The following is a 19,156-nucleotide window of genomic DNA, read 5'->3' on the forward strand; positions in this document are numbered from 1 at the left end:
GCCCCCGTTTTACTGAACTCTCAGCCATGCTTATGAATTCAGGGCCAGATTCACAGTGGAGATACGACGGCGTATATGCTGATACGCCGTCGTATCTCTGTTTCTATCTATGCGACTGATTCATAGAATCAGTTACGCATAGATAGCCCTAAGATCCGACAGGTGTAATTGTTTTACACTGTCGGATCTTAGGATGCAATACCGCGGCCGCCGCTGGGGGGAGTTTGCGTCGTAAACCAGCGTCGGGTATGCAAATTAGGAGTTACGGCGATTCACAACGGATTTTCGCGTTCGCTACGTCGCCGCTAGTCTAGTTTCCCGTCGCAAAGTTAGTCATCGTTTTAGGTGCCCTAACTTTAGTCAGCAAGCGTATTGTGTATTGCGGCTGTCCAGAAACTATCTTTGTTCCTGTTTAGGCAGGGCCCTCCTGGAGCAGAGAACAAGTGTAATCTCATCTCTCCTGATGTGAGATAATGCGCGGGGGAGGGCGCTGGTGCTGCACCCTTACAGGTGTAATGCAAAAAAAAAAGTAAAAATGGGAAGGGGCCGGCCGGCCTGTAAGGGGCCCTGGGGACCATTGGGCCCCTTACAGGTGTAATGCAAAAAAAATAAACGGGAGGGGGGCCAGCCGGGCCCCTGGGGACCATCGTGCCCCTTACAGGTGTAATGCCTGTACCCCTTCTGATGGCGGCCATGTGTACAAATAATACAAAACTGCCACAATGCATAAGAATGCAGAGATGTGAATGTGCCCTGGGCTAATTTGTGCTGATTGGACAATTTTTAATGTTATCTGCTGTGACAGAACCCACTGTCACTGTGTGTTTTGGAGGGGGCTGGCCTCCTACCCACAGACTATGGCCCAGCAGAAAACATAAGACACGGGGACAAAATGGCGTTGTGATAATGTAATTATGTCCCTATATAAGTTTCATCCCTTCTTCCCATCCTCCTCCTCTTGTTATTGTGTTTAATTATGTTATATCATGGCAGGGGCAGATCCACAAAGGTATTACGCCGGCGTATCTCTTGATACGCCTTGTAATTTAAAATTTTGCGCGTCGTATCTTTGTTTTGTATCCACAAAACAACATACAACGGCATCTCGGCTAGATCCGACAGGCATACGTCTTAGTACGCCATTGGATCTAAGCTGCAATTCTTCGGCGGCCGCTAGGTGGCGTTTCCGTTGAATTCCGCGTCGAGTATGCAAATGACATAGTTACGGCGATCCACGAACGTACGTCCGGCCGGCGCATTTTTTTACGTCGTTAGCGTTCGGCTTTTTCCGGCGTATAGTTAAAGCTACTGTTATGAGGCGTACTCAATGTTAAGTATGGCCGTCCTTCCCGCGTAGAAATGTGAAATTTTTACGTCGTTTGCGTAAGTCGTTCGCGAATAAGGATTTGCGTAGAATGACGTCACCGTCGGAAGCATTGGCTTGTTCCGGGTTAATTTCGAGCATGCGCACTGGGATACCCCCACGGACGGCACATGCGCAGTTAAAAATAACGGTGTTTACGTCGGGTCACGACGTATTTACATAAAACACGCCCCCATCACAGCCATTTGAATTCCGTGCCATTACGCCGCAAAAGATACACTACGCCGCCGTAACTTACGGCACGGATTCTTTGTGGATTAAAAAAAAATAAAGTAAGTTGCCGCGGCGTAGTGTATCTTAGATACGCTACGCCCGGCGCATAAATGCGCCGCTGTACGAGGATCTGCCCCAAAAGGTGTGGAGACGCATCCCAGTGGGGGATGTGTAAGGAGGGGCTGACTGCTTATCATAATCCCTTTTGTGTTTCAACTGTAGTTTCTGTCGAGTTCCCATTAGTTCTTTCTTGTCCCCTACCCCCCCCCCCCCCATATGACAAGGCTAAGGGAAGTGTCCCTAACTGTGTTTAAAAGTGTATGTTTTGTACTTAATAAGCAGTTTATTCTCTGCATGTTTAACCCTCAACATCTGTGTGGTTTGCCTCGTGATTCGGGGTTAAGGGCTGGTTAGGGTGAGCTCTCCTGACGACGCAACTAGCGAAACGCGTAGAGGCTGTTTGGACACACACATTGAGGGTGCAGCACACCAGCGCGCACGGACCCCTTGTAGCAATACATGCGGAGCACAGCGGGGCAAGCACACCTCTTAGGACGCCACTTAAATGCTGGTCAGCGGCTTTTAACGGTTGACACTGCCAAAGACACTCAGTGCCGGTCAGAGGCACTTTATATTGTAAGTGTTATATTTTTTTACCTTTTTTAAATAAATACATATTTTAATATACTACACCATGATGAGCCCCTTGTTTTTGAGGAATTGATGACACCTTGTAAAAGGGAAAAGGAGGCAACACCCACTGACCGACAAAGAAAAGACACCACTTTGGAGCCTAATAATATCTGGGGTCTGGTGAGTGTTGATTTTAACCATTGGTGATGGTGGCACATCTTTGTCGGGTGGAAGAGATAGCGGCACTTTCCTGTATACAGCATTACCAACATTGAACCTTGTGTTTGCTGGAACCTATTGTATAAGAGCAAGATTGCCTGTCATTTGGACTATTTTTAAGTGCAGCCAGCACATTGCACATTTGTATGGTTGTTTGATAATTATTTCACTTTTATTGATATTTATTTTATTTTGTTCCAATATTGGTTATTGGACAACTCACGGTGCAGTTGGCGTACCGCATATTGGGTTTTTACACACACATATATATATATATATATAATATATTTTTTTGTAATATCTTTCGTATTGTTTTCACTATTTGGTTGGTCAGTAGCAGCAACAGCCATTTTTCTCATAGAAGCACTGTGGCATATGGATTGTATGCTGACACACTGATCTAGATATATGATTTAAGTTTGAAATCACTGTGTCACATTTGTATGTCTCATATATTTCTTATATTTTTTATTGTTTGTATTCAGGTTATTCACACTTAAGATTGGGTACATTGTGGCCCTGATATTTCACTTATGTCCATATTCCCAGAGATTAAATACCTCTGGATAATTAGATCAGCGCAGTAACATTTTTCTTCTTAGGGTGAGTCGGCTGGCTGAGGGTGCATTTGGAGAACAGGAGACACAGTTCTGGCGGAGGTGCCCAGACGGGGTATCTGAGATCCGTCACACCTGTCCACCAATAGTGTGAAGAATATTATTGAAACAAAAAGTTTAAACTGCCCAGTCGCTATTTGTTTTCCTGCAAATACTGATATATTCAACAAAATGATGTAGCGCAATTTACAAGAAATAAATATAAATATACAAACAATTGTGGAAAATATATATATGTAAAAAAAAATAGTCCAATAAATACCCAAATATCAAAAGAAAAAACTATATTGAATTCAAATGCAAACGGGATGACGTCATATACGTAAAACCTCGTCCTATACATACGTTGCGTCCAAACCTCGAGACTTCCTCAGTAGGACTTTCCTACTGAGGAAGTCCCGAGGTTTAGACGTAATGTACGTATAGGACGAGGTTTCACATATATGAAACCATGCCATGATCATCTCTGCAGCTAAGGATCCTGTGATTCTATGTGACAGACACGTGATTCATGGTTAGCACTGCCTATAGTGCCAGTTTTGTAAGTGCAATACTTTACCCTTCTCTAATAAATGTGAAGTTTTAACCGCTTAAGACCCGGACCATTATGCAGGTAAAGGACCTGGCCCCTTTTTGCGATTCGGCACTGCTTCACCTTAACTGACAATTGCGCGGTCGTGCGAAGTGGCTCACAAACAAAATCCTTTTTTTCCCACAAATAGAGCTTTCTTTTGGTGGTATTTGATCACCTCTGCGGTTTTTATTTTCTGCGGTGTAAACAAACTTTAGCGACAATTTAAAAAAAAATGCAATATTTTTTTCTTTTTGCTATAATAAATATCCCCAAAAAATATATAAAAAAACATATTTTTTTCTTTGTTTTTACATATCTTTGGTAAAATCGCAATAAGCGTTTATTGATTGGTTTGCGCAAAAGTTATAAGGCCAGATTCACATAGAAATGTGTTACGCTGCGGCGGCGTAACGTATCCCATTTATGTTACACCGCCGCAAGTTTACAGCGTAAGTGTTTGATTCACAAAGCACTTGCCTGTAAACTTGCGGCGGCGTAGCGTAAATCCGCCCGGCGCAAGCCCGCCTAATTCAAATGGGGCGGGGACCATTTAAATTAGGCGCGTTCCCGAGCCGAACGTACTGCGCATGCTCCGTCCCTAAAATTTCCCAACGTGCATTGCGCTAAATGACGTCGCAAGGACGTCATTGTTTTCGATGTGATGTGTTACGCAAACGACGTGAAATTTCAAATTTCGACGCAGGAACGACGGCCATACTTAACATTGGCTAGACCACCTAGAGGGCAGCTTTAGTTTCATGCGACATATCTCTACGGAAACTATGTAAATTTACAGCGACGGGAAAAGCGGACGTTCGTGAATCGACGTAACTAGTCATTTGCATATTCTACGCCGACCGCAATGGAATCGCCAACTAGCGGCCGGCCTAGAATTGCAGCCTATGATCCGACAGTGTAAGTTACTTACACCTGTCGGATCTTAGGGCTATCTATGCGTAACCTGATTCTATGAATCAGGCGCATAGATACGACAATCGTATCTCAGAGATACGACGGCGTATCAGGAGATACGCCGTTGTATCTCTTTTGTGAATCTGGCCCATAGCGTTTACAAAATAGTCGATAGTTTTATGGCATTTTTATTAATACGTTTTTTTTTTTACTAGTAATTGCTGCGATCAGTGATTTATTTTTTTCGTGACTGCGACATTAGGACGGACACATCGGACACATTTTTGGGACCATTGTAATTTTCACAGCGAAAAGTGCTATAAAAATGCACTGATTACTGTGAAAATGACAATGGCAGTGAAGAGATTAACCACTAGGGGGCGCTAAAGTGTGTCCTATTGTGTGTTTCTTACTGTAGGGGGGCGTGGCTGGACGTGTGACGTCACTGATCATCGTTCCCTATGACAGGGAACAGACGATCAGAGACAAGCCACAGAGAATAACAGGGAAGGTTTGTTTACACTCACCTCTCCCCGTTCTTCAGCTCCTGTGACCCGATCGTGGGACACCGTCGGCGATCGGGTCCACGGGCGTGATCACGGAGCTTCGGACAGGGTCGCGTGCGCGCGACCCACGGCTGGGTTCTTAAAGGGGACGTACAGGTGCTCAACCGTGCCATTCTGTGGACGTATATCGTCGTGCATCGGTCCTTAAGTGGTTAAACGGAGAGCACTAGATTTGTGAGCTTTTTCTTCATGCATGCATGTTGTGGGGACTGGAAATCTATTAACCCATCCATTTATCCGAATAAGAGGTATCTGAAGCAGTAGCTGATTGTCTTCATTCCCATAGAGGGGAAAACATGTGGTGAGACCTACTGGTAATGCAGCAATGAGGTGAGAGGCTTATCTACAAGGGTGGAGGATTCACATTTTCGTATTACATGTCACATTGGTGATTGGAGTGGATTTAAATTGGATATTGTTTGAATTGGATATACAGTGAAACCTTGGATTGCGAGTAACACGGTCAACAACTGTTTCACAATACGAGCACTGTTTAAAAAAAAAACCCTGACTTGGTTTCCGAGTGTTGTCTCGTAAAACGAGCAGGATTCAAGCCACAGTACTGCACGTACTGCGTTTGGCCTGAGGTGCGTGGCGCCGAAGCTGAGTTGAGCCGATCGGAGCCATTCGGAAATGCTTGGGAAAACACGAACCCCCCCCCACCTCTGGCCACATGCGGTATTGCATGCCATAGAAGTCAATGCGGAACAAATTATTTTCGTTTCCATTGACTTCTATGGGGAAACTCGCTTTGATATGTGAGTGCTTTGGATTACGAGCATTCTCCTGGAATGGATTATGCTCGTAATCCGAGGTTCCACTGTAGTTTTTTCTTTTGATATTTTTGGATATTTATTGGACTATTTTGTTGGCACAAATATTTGCACAATTGCTTGTATATTTATATTTATTTCTTGTAAGTTGCGCTACATCATTTTGTTGAATATATCAATATAGAAAGGTTGGAATCACTTATGGGTGTTGGCTAGCAACTTTTATTAGAAATTTGATTCACATATTATTGGATTGCGCTGATTGATTATATATACACGTTTCCTGATGCTGAATGGTTGCTAGAAACAGGGAGATGTCCAGGGGTCAAGTCCTGGGGAAAAAAGTGTTGGAACTCCCACCCAAGATCCACTCCCCCACCAAAAAAAATAAATGATACGCTCATATGCATAATTACTAAACCGCATGTTTATTTTTTTTTGATCTACTGTACCTTAGTAATCCTTTATGTTAGGCCCCGTACACACGACCAAACATGTATGCTGAAACTGGTCCGCGGACCAGTTGCAGCATACATGTTCGGTCGTGTGTAGGCACGAGCGGGCAGAATTCCAGCAAACATTTGCCCGCCGGGCCTTTTCCCAGCGGGCCAATTTTCCTGGACTTGTTTTAAAACCGTCCGCTGGAATCCTGCCTGCTCGGACATGTATGGTCGTCAGTACAGACCTACCGTACATGTCCGAGCGCCCCTGCCCTCCCTCGCATGCGTCGAATGACTTCGACACATGCGTGGAAGCATTTAAAAGGCAGGCCCGCCCACATAGCCGCCGCGTCATCGTCGCGGTGACGGCGCAGACACGCCCCGCGTATTGTTTACGCGCGGACTTCTGTACGATGGTTAGTACAGCTATCGTACAGAAGTCCCCGGGCAGACATGTACGGTAAAAACGGTCCGACGGACCGGTTTCATCGTACATGTTTGCCCGTGTGTACCCGGCCGTACTGGCTGATTCATCAGGTAGTCTGCGGGTATTCCATCACTTCCTCGATGCCGCAATGTCTCCTGAGAGCTTTTGTCATTGTTCCCAGGAGACATTGCGGAGGTCTGCAGCGAGTTATTGCGGGATTTAGAAAGAAGCAAGTTCTTTCTAAATCCCTCAATAATTCGCGGCAGACCTCCGCAATGTCTCCTGGGAACAATGACAAAAGCTCTCAGGAGACATTGCGGCATCGAGGAAGTGATGGAATACCCGCAGACTACCTGATGAATCCATATACAGGAAGCGGCCAGTAACATAAAGGATTACTAAGGTTCGCCTGCCCCTGACAGTGACTCGAGCTGGGCATCGCCGCTTAGTGAAGGATTGGTTCAGGCGGCTCGGCTGCTCTAGTCCTGCAAAGGGAACTGAGTTCCTGCTGTGAAAAAAGTGCGGGAACGGAGGCCTTGAGCCCTGGAGATGTCTCTATACAACACATGCAAATCCACCTCATGCAGAGCTGTAGAATGCGCAGGATGGTGTTACTTTTGTAGTGCTGTGATTGTTTTCCTTTGTCTTCAGGGAGTTATGATGGACAGGAAGATGCTCTACAATCTGCATTACGCAGGAGGAAGGATTTGCTGCACAAACTGAGAGTGAGTATGATAAATTGCTGCACAACACAGCAATGAAATACAGTGATGTGTTACACAGTCTTAACATCATCACAAATACAGTATGTACTTCTATGAAAAGATATTTGTTTTCCCCAAATTTGATTCTTGTGCTTTGTTTTGCAGGAACAACACCTCCTAGAAGAGATAGCCCGGCCACATACCTGGGAAGGGACCCGCAGGAAAAAGATCAGTATAGAACCTGTTGCTGCCCCAATGCATATTTACCACACATCACCTCCACCAGAACCACTAGTGCGCTTTTATCCTCCTCCTCCACCACCAGAGCCTCCCAGGATCATTCAGCAGCAGGTATGGGTACCAGTGCCAGTAAATGAGTATACTGCATCATTCCTTATTAATGTTCTGTATCATGCACAAAAATTGATTGTCTTTTTATTTCATAATCTCTATGCCTTAACTGTTTACAGCTGTTTTGTATTTTTTTTTTTACATCCTGCAAGGTAAATGTGCTAGTATGCATCGCATGCATTATGTGACACTTACCTTAGAACGAAGCCATCCAACGGAGCGCTGTCACCACAGAAGGTGCTTCCATCTTCATCTGGTTTTCCTTCCAGGTTCGCAGACTCCAGCTGTGTGAGGGGCCAGAGTCGCGATGATGTTACTCCAACGCATGCGCACAGGAGCCACTGTTCACGGCACAGGAATCAGAAGGAATGGCACGGTATGCCGTTCCTTCAGAGTGAATGTGTCAGTGACATCACCGGCTGCATCAAAAGTATTTATTTATTTATTGTACCTACAGTATATGTACATTTTACTATAGGCTTACCTATAGGTAAAAGTCATGCACGGGAGTTTATTCTCACTTTAACTTAATTTACCTAACTTAAAGCGGTGGTTCACCCTCCTTCACATCATTAGACCATTACATTCGGCATCGTAGCGCGAGCTACGGTATGCCGGTCTTAAATTTTTAATCCCCGTACTCACTGTGCTATCGATGATTGAAGAATCCGACTCCCGCGGGGAATGGGCGTGCCTATGGAGAGGGAGGATGATTGATGGCCGGCTCTGGCACGTCACGCTCCCCGAAGACAGCCGGAGTAGGTCTCGGCTATTCACGGCGCCTGCGCACAGGCTATGCGCAGGCGCCGTGAATAGCCAAGCCTATTTCGGCTATTTCCGGAGAAGCGTGACGTGCCAGGGCCGGCCGTCAATCACCTTCTCTCACCATAGGAACGCCCATTCCCCGGAATCTTCAATGAGCCATAGCACAGTGAGTACGGGGATAAAAAATGTAAGACCGGCATACCGTAGCTCGCGCTACGATGCCGAATGTAATGGTCTAATAAAAAAAAACATATTTTTTTTTTTTAACAGGGTGAACCCCCGCTTTAATTATATTGCTTTTTGTGTTTTCTTTTCTCCATGTCTCAATAAAGTTTTTTTTTCTTATTACAAAAAAATCCTGGGCTCAATGTAATGTCTTCAAGGACGCAACAAGGTGATATGATTCTAGAGTCAATGAACATGTTGCTGTGTGCAGGGCTGATCCTAGGGTCACAGACGCCTGGATGCAGAAATATTTCTGGCGCCCCCACATGGGCGTGGTCATCTTACTAACTCCTCCCCTTTACAAATGTTTCTATGGCTACGACTCAAACACAGAGATGCTCCCCTAGGTCTTCATTAGTGTCCCCCATCAGAGGCCCCCCCCAGCAGGTGTCCCCCATCAGAGCCCCCCCCAGCAGGTGTCCCCCATCAGAGCCCCCCCACAGCAGGTGTCCCCCATCAGAGCCCCCCCCACAGCAGGTATCCCTCATCAGAGCCCCCCCACAGCAGGTGTCCCCATCAGAGCCCCCCCACAGCAGGTGTCCCCATAGATCAGAACTTGTCCAATAGATCCCTGTAGCTCGGGTGCACTGGGAGCAGAAGCACATTACAGGGGGCGGGGAATACGTGACATCTTTGGTTACTTGGAGGGTGACACTCGGAGAGCATTTCTGGGAGTGCACGGGATGATTGGCAGCAGCTCCGGCCAACCCAGAAGCCTCTCATCACACCGCCTATGGGAGAAGAGCTGACACACGCAGAGGGGGCGAGGCAGACAGGAGACTGCTACATGCACGCCGGACAGAATTAATTAGTGGAGCCTAGTGCCAAAACGTGTTCCGGTACTAGACTCTGCTGTGGTACCCAGCCCGGATTCCGGGGACAGCGGAAGGTATGCGCTCTTGTCAGTTGCCAGCAGGATGGGGAACCGCAGCACCCGCTACATGCGCTCCGGCTCTGGACACAGACAAGGAGGAGGGAGGAGAGCACTTTGGAGCTTCGGTGCCCCCACCTCTGAGGCGCCTGGGTGCGGAGCACCCTGTGCATCCTGCCTAGGATCGGCCCTGGCTGTGTGAGGTATTATTAGAATGATAGAAACTTACATTTTACATTTGCAAGTTACATATATAACCAGGAAAGCTGGAAGCCATCAAAAAACAAAGAAAAATGGATGCAGAAGGGGTGGCAGTTTAGGTCTGCTTGTGCCAGGCATGTCCAAAAAAAAATTGCAGGATTGCCAAGTAGAACCAAGAACATAAAGGAGGCCATGCTCGCCACTTTTAGATCAATCGGTCTCCTGAAACCTACTTTGGACAGTATATAAACTATTAGGAAATATCATCAGCATTATTTTGTTGCTCACTAATATTACAATGAAAGTGAATTCTTCCAGACTTTCCCCCATTCCTTCCCCAGTGTTGGCAGGTGCAGATTGCGGTATTTCCTCCAACCAAAAGGCAGCGCTGCACTGTCTCTTCAGGTTCGGAGGAGTTCAATGGGGAGGAAACGTCTCCTATCTTGAGTTCCGGGCGTGCATCTTGGGGAGGATGGTGATACTGTTGGATGCTGAATTCCTTTGAGATTTGGACAGCCATCTTTATTTGGGACTCTATAAATATGGGGGGCCAACATTGTGCATGCTGTGCGCCAATAGGTAGGGAAAGAGTGCCGCTGGGTAGGAAAAGCACAGGTGGTAAGCAGAGTTTCAAGTAGGAATGCAACGCTTTTCTTTTTAGGATGTCCACTCTACACCAGTCCCACACAGATTGTTTCTGGTCTTTATATACCGCAGTGGCCTGGTGGAATTCATCATCTTAAAACTCTATCACCGCCCCCTCCAATGGACCATCCTCTGACACAGTGAACTTGTAAGTGGAACTTGAATCATTGTGGAGTAAAGACTACGGGCCAGATTCTCAAAAGAGTTACGCCGGTGTATCTACTGATACACCGGCGTAATTCGAAATTCCCGCCGGCGTATCATTGTTTTGTATTCACAAAGCAAGATACGCCGGAATTAGGCTAGGATCCGACTGGTGTAAGTCACTTACACCGTCGGATCCTAAATGCAATACAACGCTGACCGCTAGGTGGCGTTTACGTTCAGGTCTCATTTGACTATGCAAATGAGCCTGATACGCCGATACCCGAACGAATTTGCGTCGCGTACGTCGTTTCCGTAAGCGTAAGGTTACCCCTGCTATATGTGGGGTAACCTTACGCCAGTCCGCCGTATGCCATGTTAAGTATGGCGTCGGGTCCGCGTCGACTTTTTCCGTCGGTTACATAGTTTTCCTAAGTCGTTCTTGAATACGACTTTACGTCAATGACGCTCACAACGGCGTCATAGACGTTTTCCGACGTGAGCTGGAGCATGCGCACTGGGCTATTTTTCAGCCCGGCGCATGCGCAGTTCAATCGGCGCGGGGGCGCGCTTAATTTGAATAGAAGCCGCCCCCATTGAATTACGCGGCCATACGCCGGGCCATTTACACTACGCCGCCGCAAATTACGGAGCAAGTGCTTGGAGAATACGCCACTTGCTCCAGTAAGTTGCGGTGGCGTAGTGTAAATGGCTTACACTACGCCAACGCCAATTCTACGAGAATCCTTATCAGTATTCTGCAGACAAGGAAACTGCGCCCCTCACAGCTTTTGTGGTGCCAAGATTATAGTTGACAGTGGTGCCTTGTCGGATGACGTTTGAATTTTGTTAATCAAAAAAACAGGGCTAGGCCACTCTGCCTTATGTTTCTTCGATAAGTTTGGTACACTGCTTAGGTCCCACTTACACCTGCAGTCCTGGAACATCATTCTGCCACCAGAAGAGGCTTCAGGGCAACCTAAGAAAGTTCTTTCGTAAAAGGCATATATAGAGCTTTGACAGAGTTTTATCCTAAATTCTTAGATGTTCATAGATGTTAACTCAATATCACTGTGTTTTTATTTATAGTTACCCCAGCAACCAGCAACCATAATTCAGCAGCTACCTGCACAGCCACTTATCACTCAGATTCCTCCTCCACAGGCCTATCAGCCACCACGCTCAGGCAGCATTAAAGAAGGTCAGTTATTGCCAAACTGTTTGTACACACACTTTTTTAAATGTTATAACAGTACTGCAGCCAAAGAACCCGCTATTGAAAATTATATAAATCTTTATATTACTATGTAAAAGTTATAATTAGCACACCATATAAATCCTAACAATAATATATATATATATATATATATATATATATATATATATATATATATATATATATATATATATATATATATATATATGTGTGTGTGTGTGTGTTTTTGATGTTTGCCCTTAACATTTATTTTACAAGTAATCATGTTAAGTATACAAACAGTGGCGGCCCGTCCATTAGGGGTGCACGGACGCTGCCCCCTATACATGCATCCGGCCCCCTGATCTACATACAGAGCGCCGAACTAGGGATTCCAATGGTGAGGGTGTGGTTTTTAAGCATGTGATTAGAGCCAAAGGCTCTAATAGACTTCAAAAAAGGGTGGGATCAGGGCGCAATGCTCTGTGCCCAGAGCCCACTCAGTTGTGTGACAAAAGTGAATGAATATTCGCTATTTTCACATTAAATCTCCTCCCCGCCAATCAGGAAGCAAGTCATAAGACCCATTTCCTGATTGGCCAAAACGTCTGGCGAGCCTATTGGACGCCTAGAAGGAGGAGATGCACGGTGGAAACCGCCGTGCTGGTGGAGAGGACACCGGAGCCGCTGCCCGCCACTTAGATGCCGTAAGTGCCAGACTGACCGTCAGACAGCTATCGGGGGTAGTGCTGCCACCGGCCACCCGGGGGGTAATTGTTTGCCGCCCCCCTCCCCCCAAAAGAAAACACCAGCCGCCACTGTATTCAAACTATAAGGTAATCGCTTGGGTGGGTATGAAAAATGGCATCAACATCACTCACTGCCAGTTCTGGATCTAAGGCCGGGTACTCACGAACAAACATGTACGGTGAAAGCGGTCCGTCGGACCGTTTTCACCGTACATGTCTGCCAGAGGGCTTCTGTACGACGGGGGCGTGTCCGCGTCGTCGCCGGACGTGGGCGGGCCTGCCATTTAAAGGCTTCCACGCATGCGTCAAAGTCATTCGACGCATGCGAGGGACGGCGGGCGCCTGGACATGTACGGTAGGTCTGTACTGACGACCGTACATGTCCGAGCGGGCAGGATTCCAGCGGACGGTTTTAAAACACGTCCAGGAATATTTGTCCGCTGGGAAAAGGCCCGGCGGGCAAATGTTTGCTGGAATTCGGCCCGCTCGCGCCCACACACGACCAAACATGTCTGCTGAAACTGGCCCGCGGACCAGTTTCAGCATACATGTTTGGTCGTGTGTACGGGGCCTAACAGCCCTAATACTCTCTTTGGCCAATCACACAAAGTTCGAAATGAACCCTTTCATGCCTATGCCTATGTATGACATTTGGTGTTTACAAGTTAAAATCCATATTTTTGGCTAGAAAATTACTTAGAACCCCCAAACATTATATATATATATATATTTTTAGCAGAGAATCTAGAGAATAAAATGGCGATTGTTGCAATATTTTATGTCATACGGTATTTGTGCGGCGGTGTTTTAAACACAACTTTTTGGGAAAAATTTACTTTCATGAATTTAAAAAAAATGAAAAAGTAAAATTAGCCCAATTTTTTTGCATAATGTGAAAGATGATGTTATGCCGAGTAAATAGATACCAAGCATGACACGCTTTATAATTGCACGCACTCGTGGAATGGCGACAAACTACGGTAACTAAAAATATCCATAGGCGACGCTTTAAACTTTTTTTACGGTTACCAGGTTAGAGTTACAGAGTAGGCCTAGTGCTATAATTATTGCTCTCGCTCTTACGATCGCGGCGATACCTCACATGTGTTATTTGAACACCGTTTTCATATGCGGGCGCGACTTCCGTATGCGCTTTCTTTGCTGCGCAAGCTCGCGGGGAGGGGGGCGCTTTAAAAAAAATTTTTTGTTTTCTTATTTATTTATTTATTTTTTCTAATATTAAATTTTTTTTTTTTTTTTTTTACATTTTGATCACTTTTATTGCTGTCACAAGGAATGTAAACATCCCTTGTGACAGCAATAGGTCGTGACAGGTACTCTTTATGGAGGGATCGGGGGTCTAAAAGACCTCCGAGCCCTCCTTTGCACTTCAAAGTATTCAGATCGCCGAAAACGGCGATTCTGAATACTGTGTACTTTTTTGAATCTGGCGCCATTGGCATCTGAAAAACCCGGAAGTGACGTCATGACGCCGCTTCCGTGGTTTCAATGCGGACACTGAATCAAAGCCGTTTACGGCTTTGTTTCAGAGCGCGCCGAGACGCTGGAGGCGCCGGATCGTGGATCGGGTCAGAGCGGCGAGAGGCGGCGGGAGGGGGGGGATGTCCCCTCCCGCTCCTCCGGCATAACAACCAAGCGGCTTTTAGCCGCATCGGTTGTTATGTTTGGAAAGCCGATCGCCGGCTCTAAACAACGGTACCGGGATGATGCCTGCGGCTGCAGGCTTCATCCCGGTATAACCCCTGAAAGCCGAGGACGCATATATGCGTTCCGTCGGCGTGAAAGGGTTAATCAAATCTAGATTCCAAGATGGTGGTTCATACACCACTAACTAAAGCAAATTTTTCTGAGCAAGGATCTCACTATCACAAATGTTGAGTCCTGTATTTTCCATACTGTACTGCTAGTGACTTGGGATAACGACCTATCCCTAATCTGAGAGTTTAGCACAGGAGTAGATATCCACTCCTATATCAAGTTGCTCTCCACACAACAGGACCTAGCTGCTGGATCAAAAAGAATTGGAAGCTATCCCAAATAAAATCCATCCTCTCTATGGAGAGTGCTATATCTCTTGTAAAAGTAAGGCGTAATAAATGTTGGTTGGCCACTAAAGTTGGTCGACTCTAAAGTCTACTTCAATAGTTGACAGTGCATTTATCTCCACTGAGCTCCTGTGCACGTATAACTCTACTAGAATGTACGTATAATGCTTGGATTATATTGACTGCTGCTGCTTTAGGAGACTGGAGGAAGACCACAATAAACTAGTGGTTGGTAAGGATGACCCGAACACCCCCCCCCCCCCGGTTCACATCCAGAACTTGCGAACAGGCAAAAACTTTGTACGAACACTGAGGCCTCGTACACACGACAGAGTTTCTCGGCAGAATTCGGCGAGAAACTCGGTCAGAGCCGGATTCTGCCGAGAAACTCTGTCGTGTGTACACTTTCGGCCCGATGGAGCCGCCGAGGAACTCGTCGAGAAAATAGAGAACATGTTCTCTATTTTCTCGTTGTTCTATGGGAGCTCTCGGCCCGCCGAGCTCCTCGGCGGCTTCAGGGCTGAACTGGCCGAGGAACTCGATGTGTTTGGCACGTCGAGTTCCTGGGCCGTGTGTACGAGGCCTCAAAGTCTATGGGACACGAACATGAAAAATCAAAAGTGCTCATTTTAAAGACTTATATGGGGAACTTTTCTTGTGTTTAGAACAATACCGCAGCAAAATGACATTTCTAAAGTAATTTAAAACTCACTGCTGCAATGAATTGTCGGGTCTCGGCAATATAGATAAAACTCATTGAAAAAAACGGCATGGGTTTCCCCCCAGTCCATTACCAGGCCCTTTGGGTCTGCTATGAATATTAAGGGAAGCCCCGAACCAATTTTTAAATGGTACACGCCCCATTTGAATTAGGCGGGCTTGCGCCGGACGGCTTTACGATACGCCGCCGCAAGTTTACAGGCAAGTGCTTTGTGAATCAAGCACTTACGCCGAAAACTATTATATGAAGATTTGATTACATAAGCTCTTCTTTAGTGACATTACCTGAGTACTGGTTATCGGTGTAGCATCTCCCCTAATACATATTACACTTGAATGATGTTTACTTTAAAGCCTCGTACACACGGTACGATTGTTGGACAACCGAGCATCTGATTTTTGTCAAAAGGGCGTGTGCCAGGGTCTTGTCCTGCATACCAGTGCAGATCCTGACCTCGCTGGGGCCCTAAGCAAAATGACATGTCACATTAAAGTTGAGAAGCGTGCGGGGGGGGTGGGAGGTTGAAAAATGGCATGTCACATTAAGGCTCCATTCACACCTAGACGTTTTCACGCCCGACGCCCGCCACTATTGCAGCCTGCAATACGCTGGAGGGGTGATTTAACATTGTCGGCTATGGAGATGGTTCACATCTCCACGCCGAACGCCGAAACGCCTGAAGCTCAAAACAAGTCCCTGACCCTTTTTTTCAGGCGTCTTCGGCGTTCGGCCACATTACACAATGTGTAATCACCCCTCCAGCGAAAATCGCGGTAAAAAACGCTGCGTTTTGTCGCGGCAAAAAACACCTAGGTGTGAATGCAGCCTAAAGATTAAAGTTGAGAAGCGGGGGAAGGGGGTGTTCTGCTGCTGGAAATGACATCTTATATTAAAGTGAAAAGCGGGGGAGGGGGTTACTTCTTACCTCTTCTCCCTATGCAGCCAGCGAGTTGAGAAGCAGGGTGAGGGGCCGAAAATCGCCTCTCACCAGGCGGGGCCTCTAGTAATTTGGGGGGCCCTCCGCAGGTTTGCGGGGCCCTAAGCGGCTTGCATAGTGAGCCTATAGGGCGGATCGGCCCTGCTGCATACTAACGTTCCACAAATTGTCTTGCCACAAACAAGAACATAGGGCCAGATTCAGGTACAATTGCGGCCGTGTAACGTAACCCGTTTACGTTACACCGCCGCAAGTTTTCAGTTTTAGTGCCCGATCCACAAAGCACTTACCTGTAAACTTGCGGCGGTGTATCGTAAACACGTCCGGCGCAAGCCCGCCCAATTCAAATGGGGCATGTACCATTTAAATTAGGCACGCTCCCGCGCCGGACGTTCTGCGCATGCTCCGTTCGCAATTTTCCCGACGTGCTTTGCGCGAAATTACGGCGGCGCGACGTGTTTGTGAATCGCGACGTCCGTAACGTACTTACGCCGGAAAAAAAAAATTCTAAATCGACGCGGGAACGACGGCCATACTTTAACATGGCTGGTGTAAAGTTAAGCAATGAAAAACATTGCTTAACTTTGCGACGGGAAACTAAGACTTGTAACGACGGGAAAAACCTTCGTGGATCGCCGTAACTGCTAATTTGCATACCCGACGCTGGAAAACGACGCAAACTCCACCCAGCGGCGGCCGAGGTACTGCATCCTAAGATCCGACGGTGTAGGACAATTACACCTGTCGGATCTAAGGGCTATCTATGCGGAACTGATTCTATGAATCAGTCGCATAGATACTCTGAGAGATACGACGGCGTTTCAGAGAAACGCCGTCGTATCTCTTCTGTGAATCTGGCCCATAGTGACATACTACAAGGAATTTCAGCTCTTGAGCGCCACTCTTTGGGCCCCTTCTGCTAATTTCGTGTTTGGTGAGCATTGATTCCGAGTGTTTGTTTGTACTTTCGACTTTCGTGTGATGGATTTGTGTACTGACCATCCGAAAATCTGGCATGGAGCTGTCGTTTGACAAAAATTTACTAGCCTGTCATCCAACATTTGTTGGACAAAAATTGGAAAACAGTTGTTGAAAGGAGCGTACTAATGATAAGAATTTCGTACAACAGTCTGTCAGCAGACAATCCCTTCCGAAAATCGTACCGTGTGTATGAGGCTTTACACTATGAAATACGTGGAAGGCATATACTTTGTGAGAGCATCTGTATTGCAAGTCATTCAAAATATTGTACAGAAAATTAAGTGTTTTTTTTTATGTTTTCTGTCGTCTTGCTTTTGAAGACATGGTGGAGATGATGCTTATGCAGAATGCCCAGATGCATCAGATCATTATGCAGAACATGATGCTGAAAGCACTGCCTCCTATGGCTCTGTCACAACCTGCCGGAAATGTACCATCTGCCCCATCTCAGTCCCACCAGGTAATGTTCTCACCTGATTATCATTCAGTCTTTTTTACATAATGCCTGCTTACATTACACTGATACCTTAAATAAAAGTCTACCCAAAATGTATTATTCCATTCAAATTGTTATCCCTATCTATATATTTTTTACATTTAGATGAGTGGAACAGGGATTATAAATATTACTGCTATCCAAAGCCTCTATTAGAGAGATTTACCCTCACTTACTACCTTGCTGACAATGGTTTTACCAGAAAATGAGATAGAGGGCTAGATTCACATAGCCCGCCCTAACTTTGCGGCGGCGTAGTGTAGCGTGTTTACACTACGCTGCCGTATGGCAAGTTTCACAAAGTACTTGCCTGCTAAGTTACGGCGGCGTAGCGTAAATGCGGCGCGCGTAAGTGCGCCTAATTCAAAATAGGCTGAGGTGGCGTGTTTTATGCTAATTCGGGTTGACCTGACGTGATTGACGTTTTTTTGGAACGGCGCATGCGCCGTCTGCCTACATATCCCAATGTGCATTACAGCTAAGTACGCTGCACTGTCCTATTGATTTCGACGTGGACGTAAATTACATAAATTCCTGTTCACGAACGACTTACGCAAACGACGTAAAATTTTCGAATTTCGACGCGGGAATGGCGGGCATACTTTAACAATACTATTCCAACTATTTGATGGAATATCTTTAGGCCTGATAATGCGTTACGTAAATGGCGTATCTGTACTGTGTCGGCAGGGCGTACGTTCATGAATAAGCGTATCTAGTGATTTACATATTATATGCCGACCGCAATGGAAGCGCCACCTAGCGGCCAGCCTAAATATTGCACCCTAAGATAGGACGGCGCAAGCCGTCGTATCTTAGATAGGTTTAAGTGTATCTCTGTTTGAGAATACACTTAAACTTAGGACGGCGCAGATTCCGAGTTAGGTCGGCGTATCTACTGAGACGCCGTCCTAACTCTATGTGAATCTAGCTAAGAATCTACAACAGAGACAGGATAAAATGTCACCATGACAGGAAGTTAGGGGAAATCTTTAACACAATTTTGGATAGCAGTAAAAAGAGACAAGGGTTATTATAACCTTTCCCCACTCTATCCAAAACTTAGGCCCCTTTCACACTGGGGCAGGAGGCGCAGTGGCGGTATAGTGTCGCTATACCATCGGAATTGCCACGGGATTCGGCCGATAAAGGGTTAATACCGCGGTTTCCCAACTCACCGCTCCAAAGATGCTGCTTGCAGGAGATTTTTTTCTCTCCTGCCAGCGCATCGCATCAGTGTGAAAGCCCTCGGGCTTTCACATTGAGAAGGCTGGGCAGGAGTTTTTCAGGCGGTATTTAGGCGCTATTTTTAGCGCTGTATCGCCTGAAAAACTCCTCAGTGTGAAA

General features: G+C 46.3%; 1 protein-coding gene across 2 annotated transcripts in view; it reads left to right on the plus strand.

The window, feature by feature from the left end:
- Positions 1–19,156, plus strand: part of C6H21orf58 (chromosome 6 C21orf58 homolog) — a 56,443-nt gene that overhangs the window by 17,475 nt on the left and 19,812 nt on the right. For both annotated transcript variants that reach the window (XM_040357597.1, XM_040357596.1), the window contains exons 4-7: positions 7,410–7,483; positions 7,628–7,813; positions 11,754–11,865; positions 17,634–17,773. In XM_040357597.1, the coding sequence (XP_040213531.1) occupies positions 7,410–7,483; positions 7,628–7,813; positions 11,754–11,865; positions 17,634–17,773 (512 nt within the window). The remainder of the gene's footprint in view (positions 1–7,409; positions 7,484–7,627; positions 7,814–11,753; positions 11,866–17,633; positions 17,774–19,156) is intronic.

The sequence above is a fragment of the Rana temporaria genome, chromosome 6, assembly GCF_905171775.1.
Source record: "Rana temporaria chromosome 6, aRanTem1.1, whole genome shotgun sequence".
NCBI lineage: Eukaryota > Metazoa > Chordata > Amphibia > Anura > Ranidae > Rana > Rana temporaria.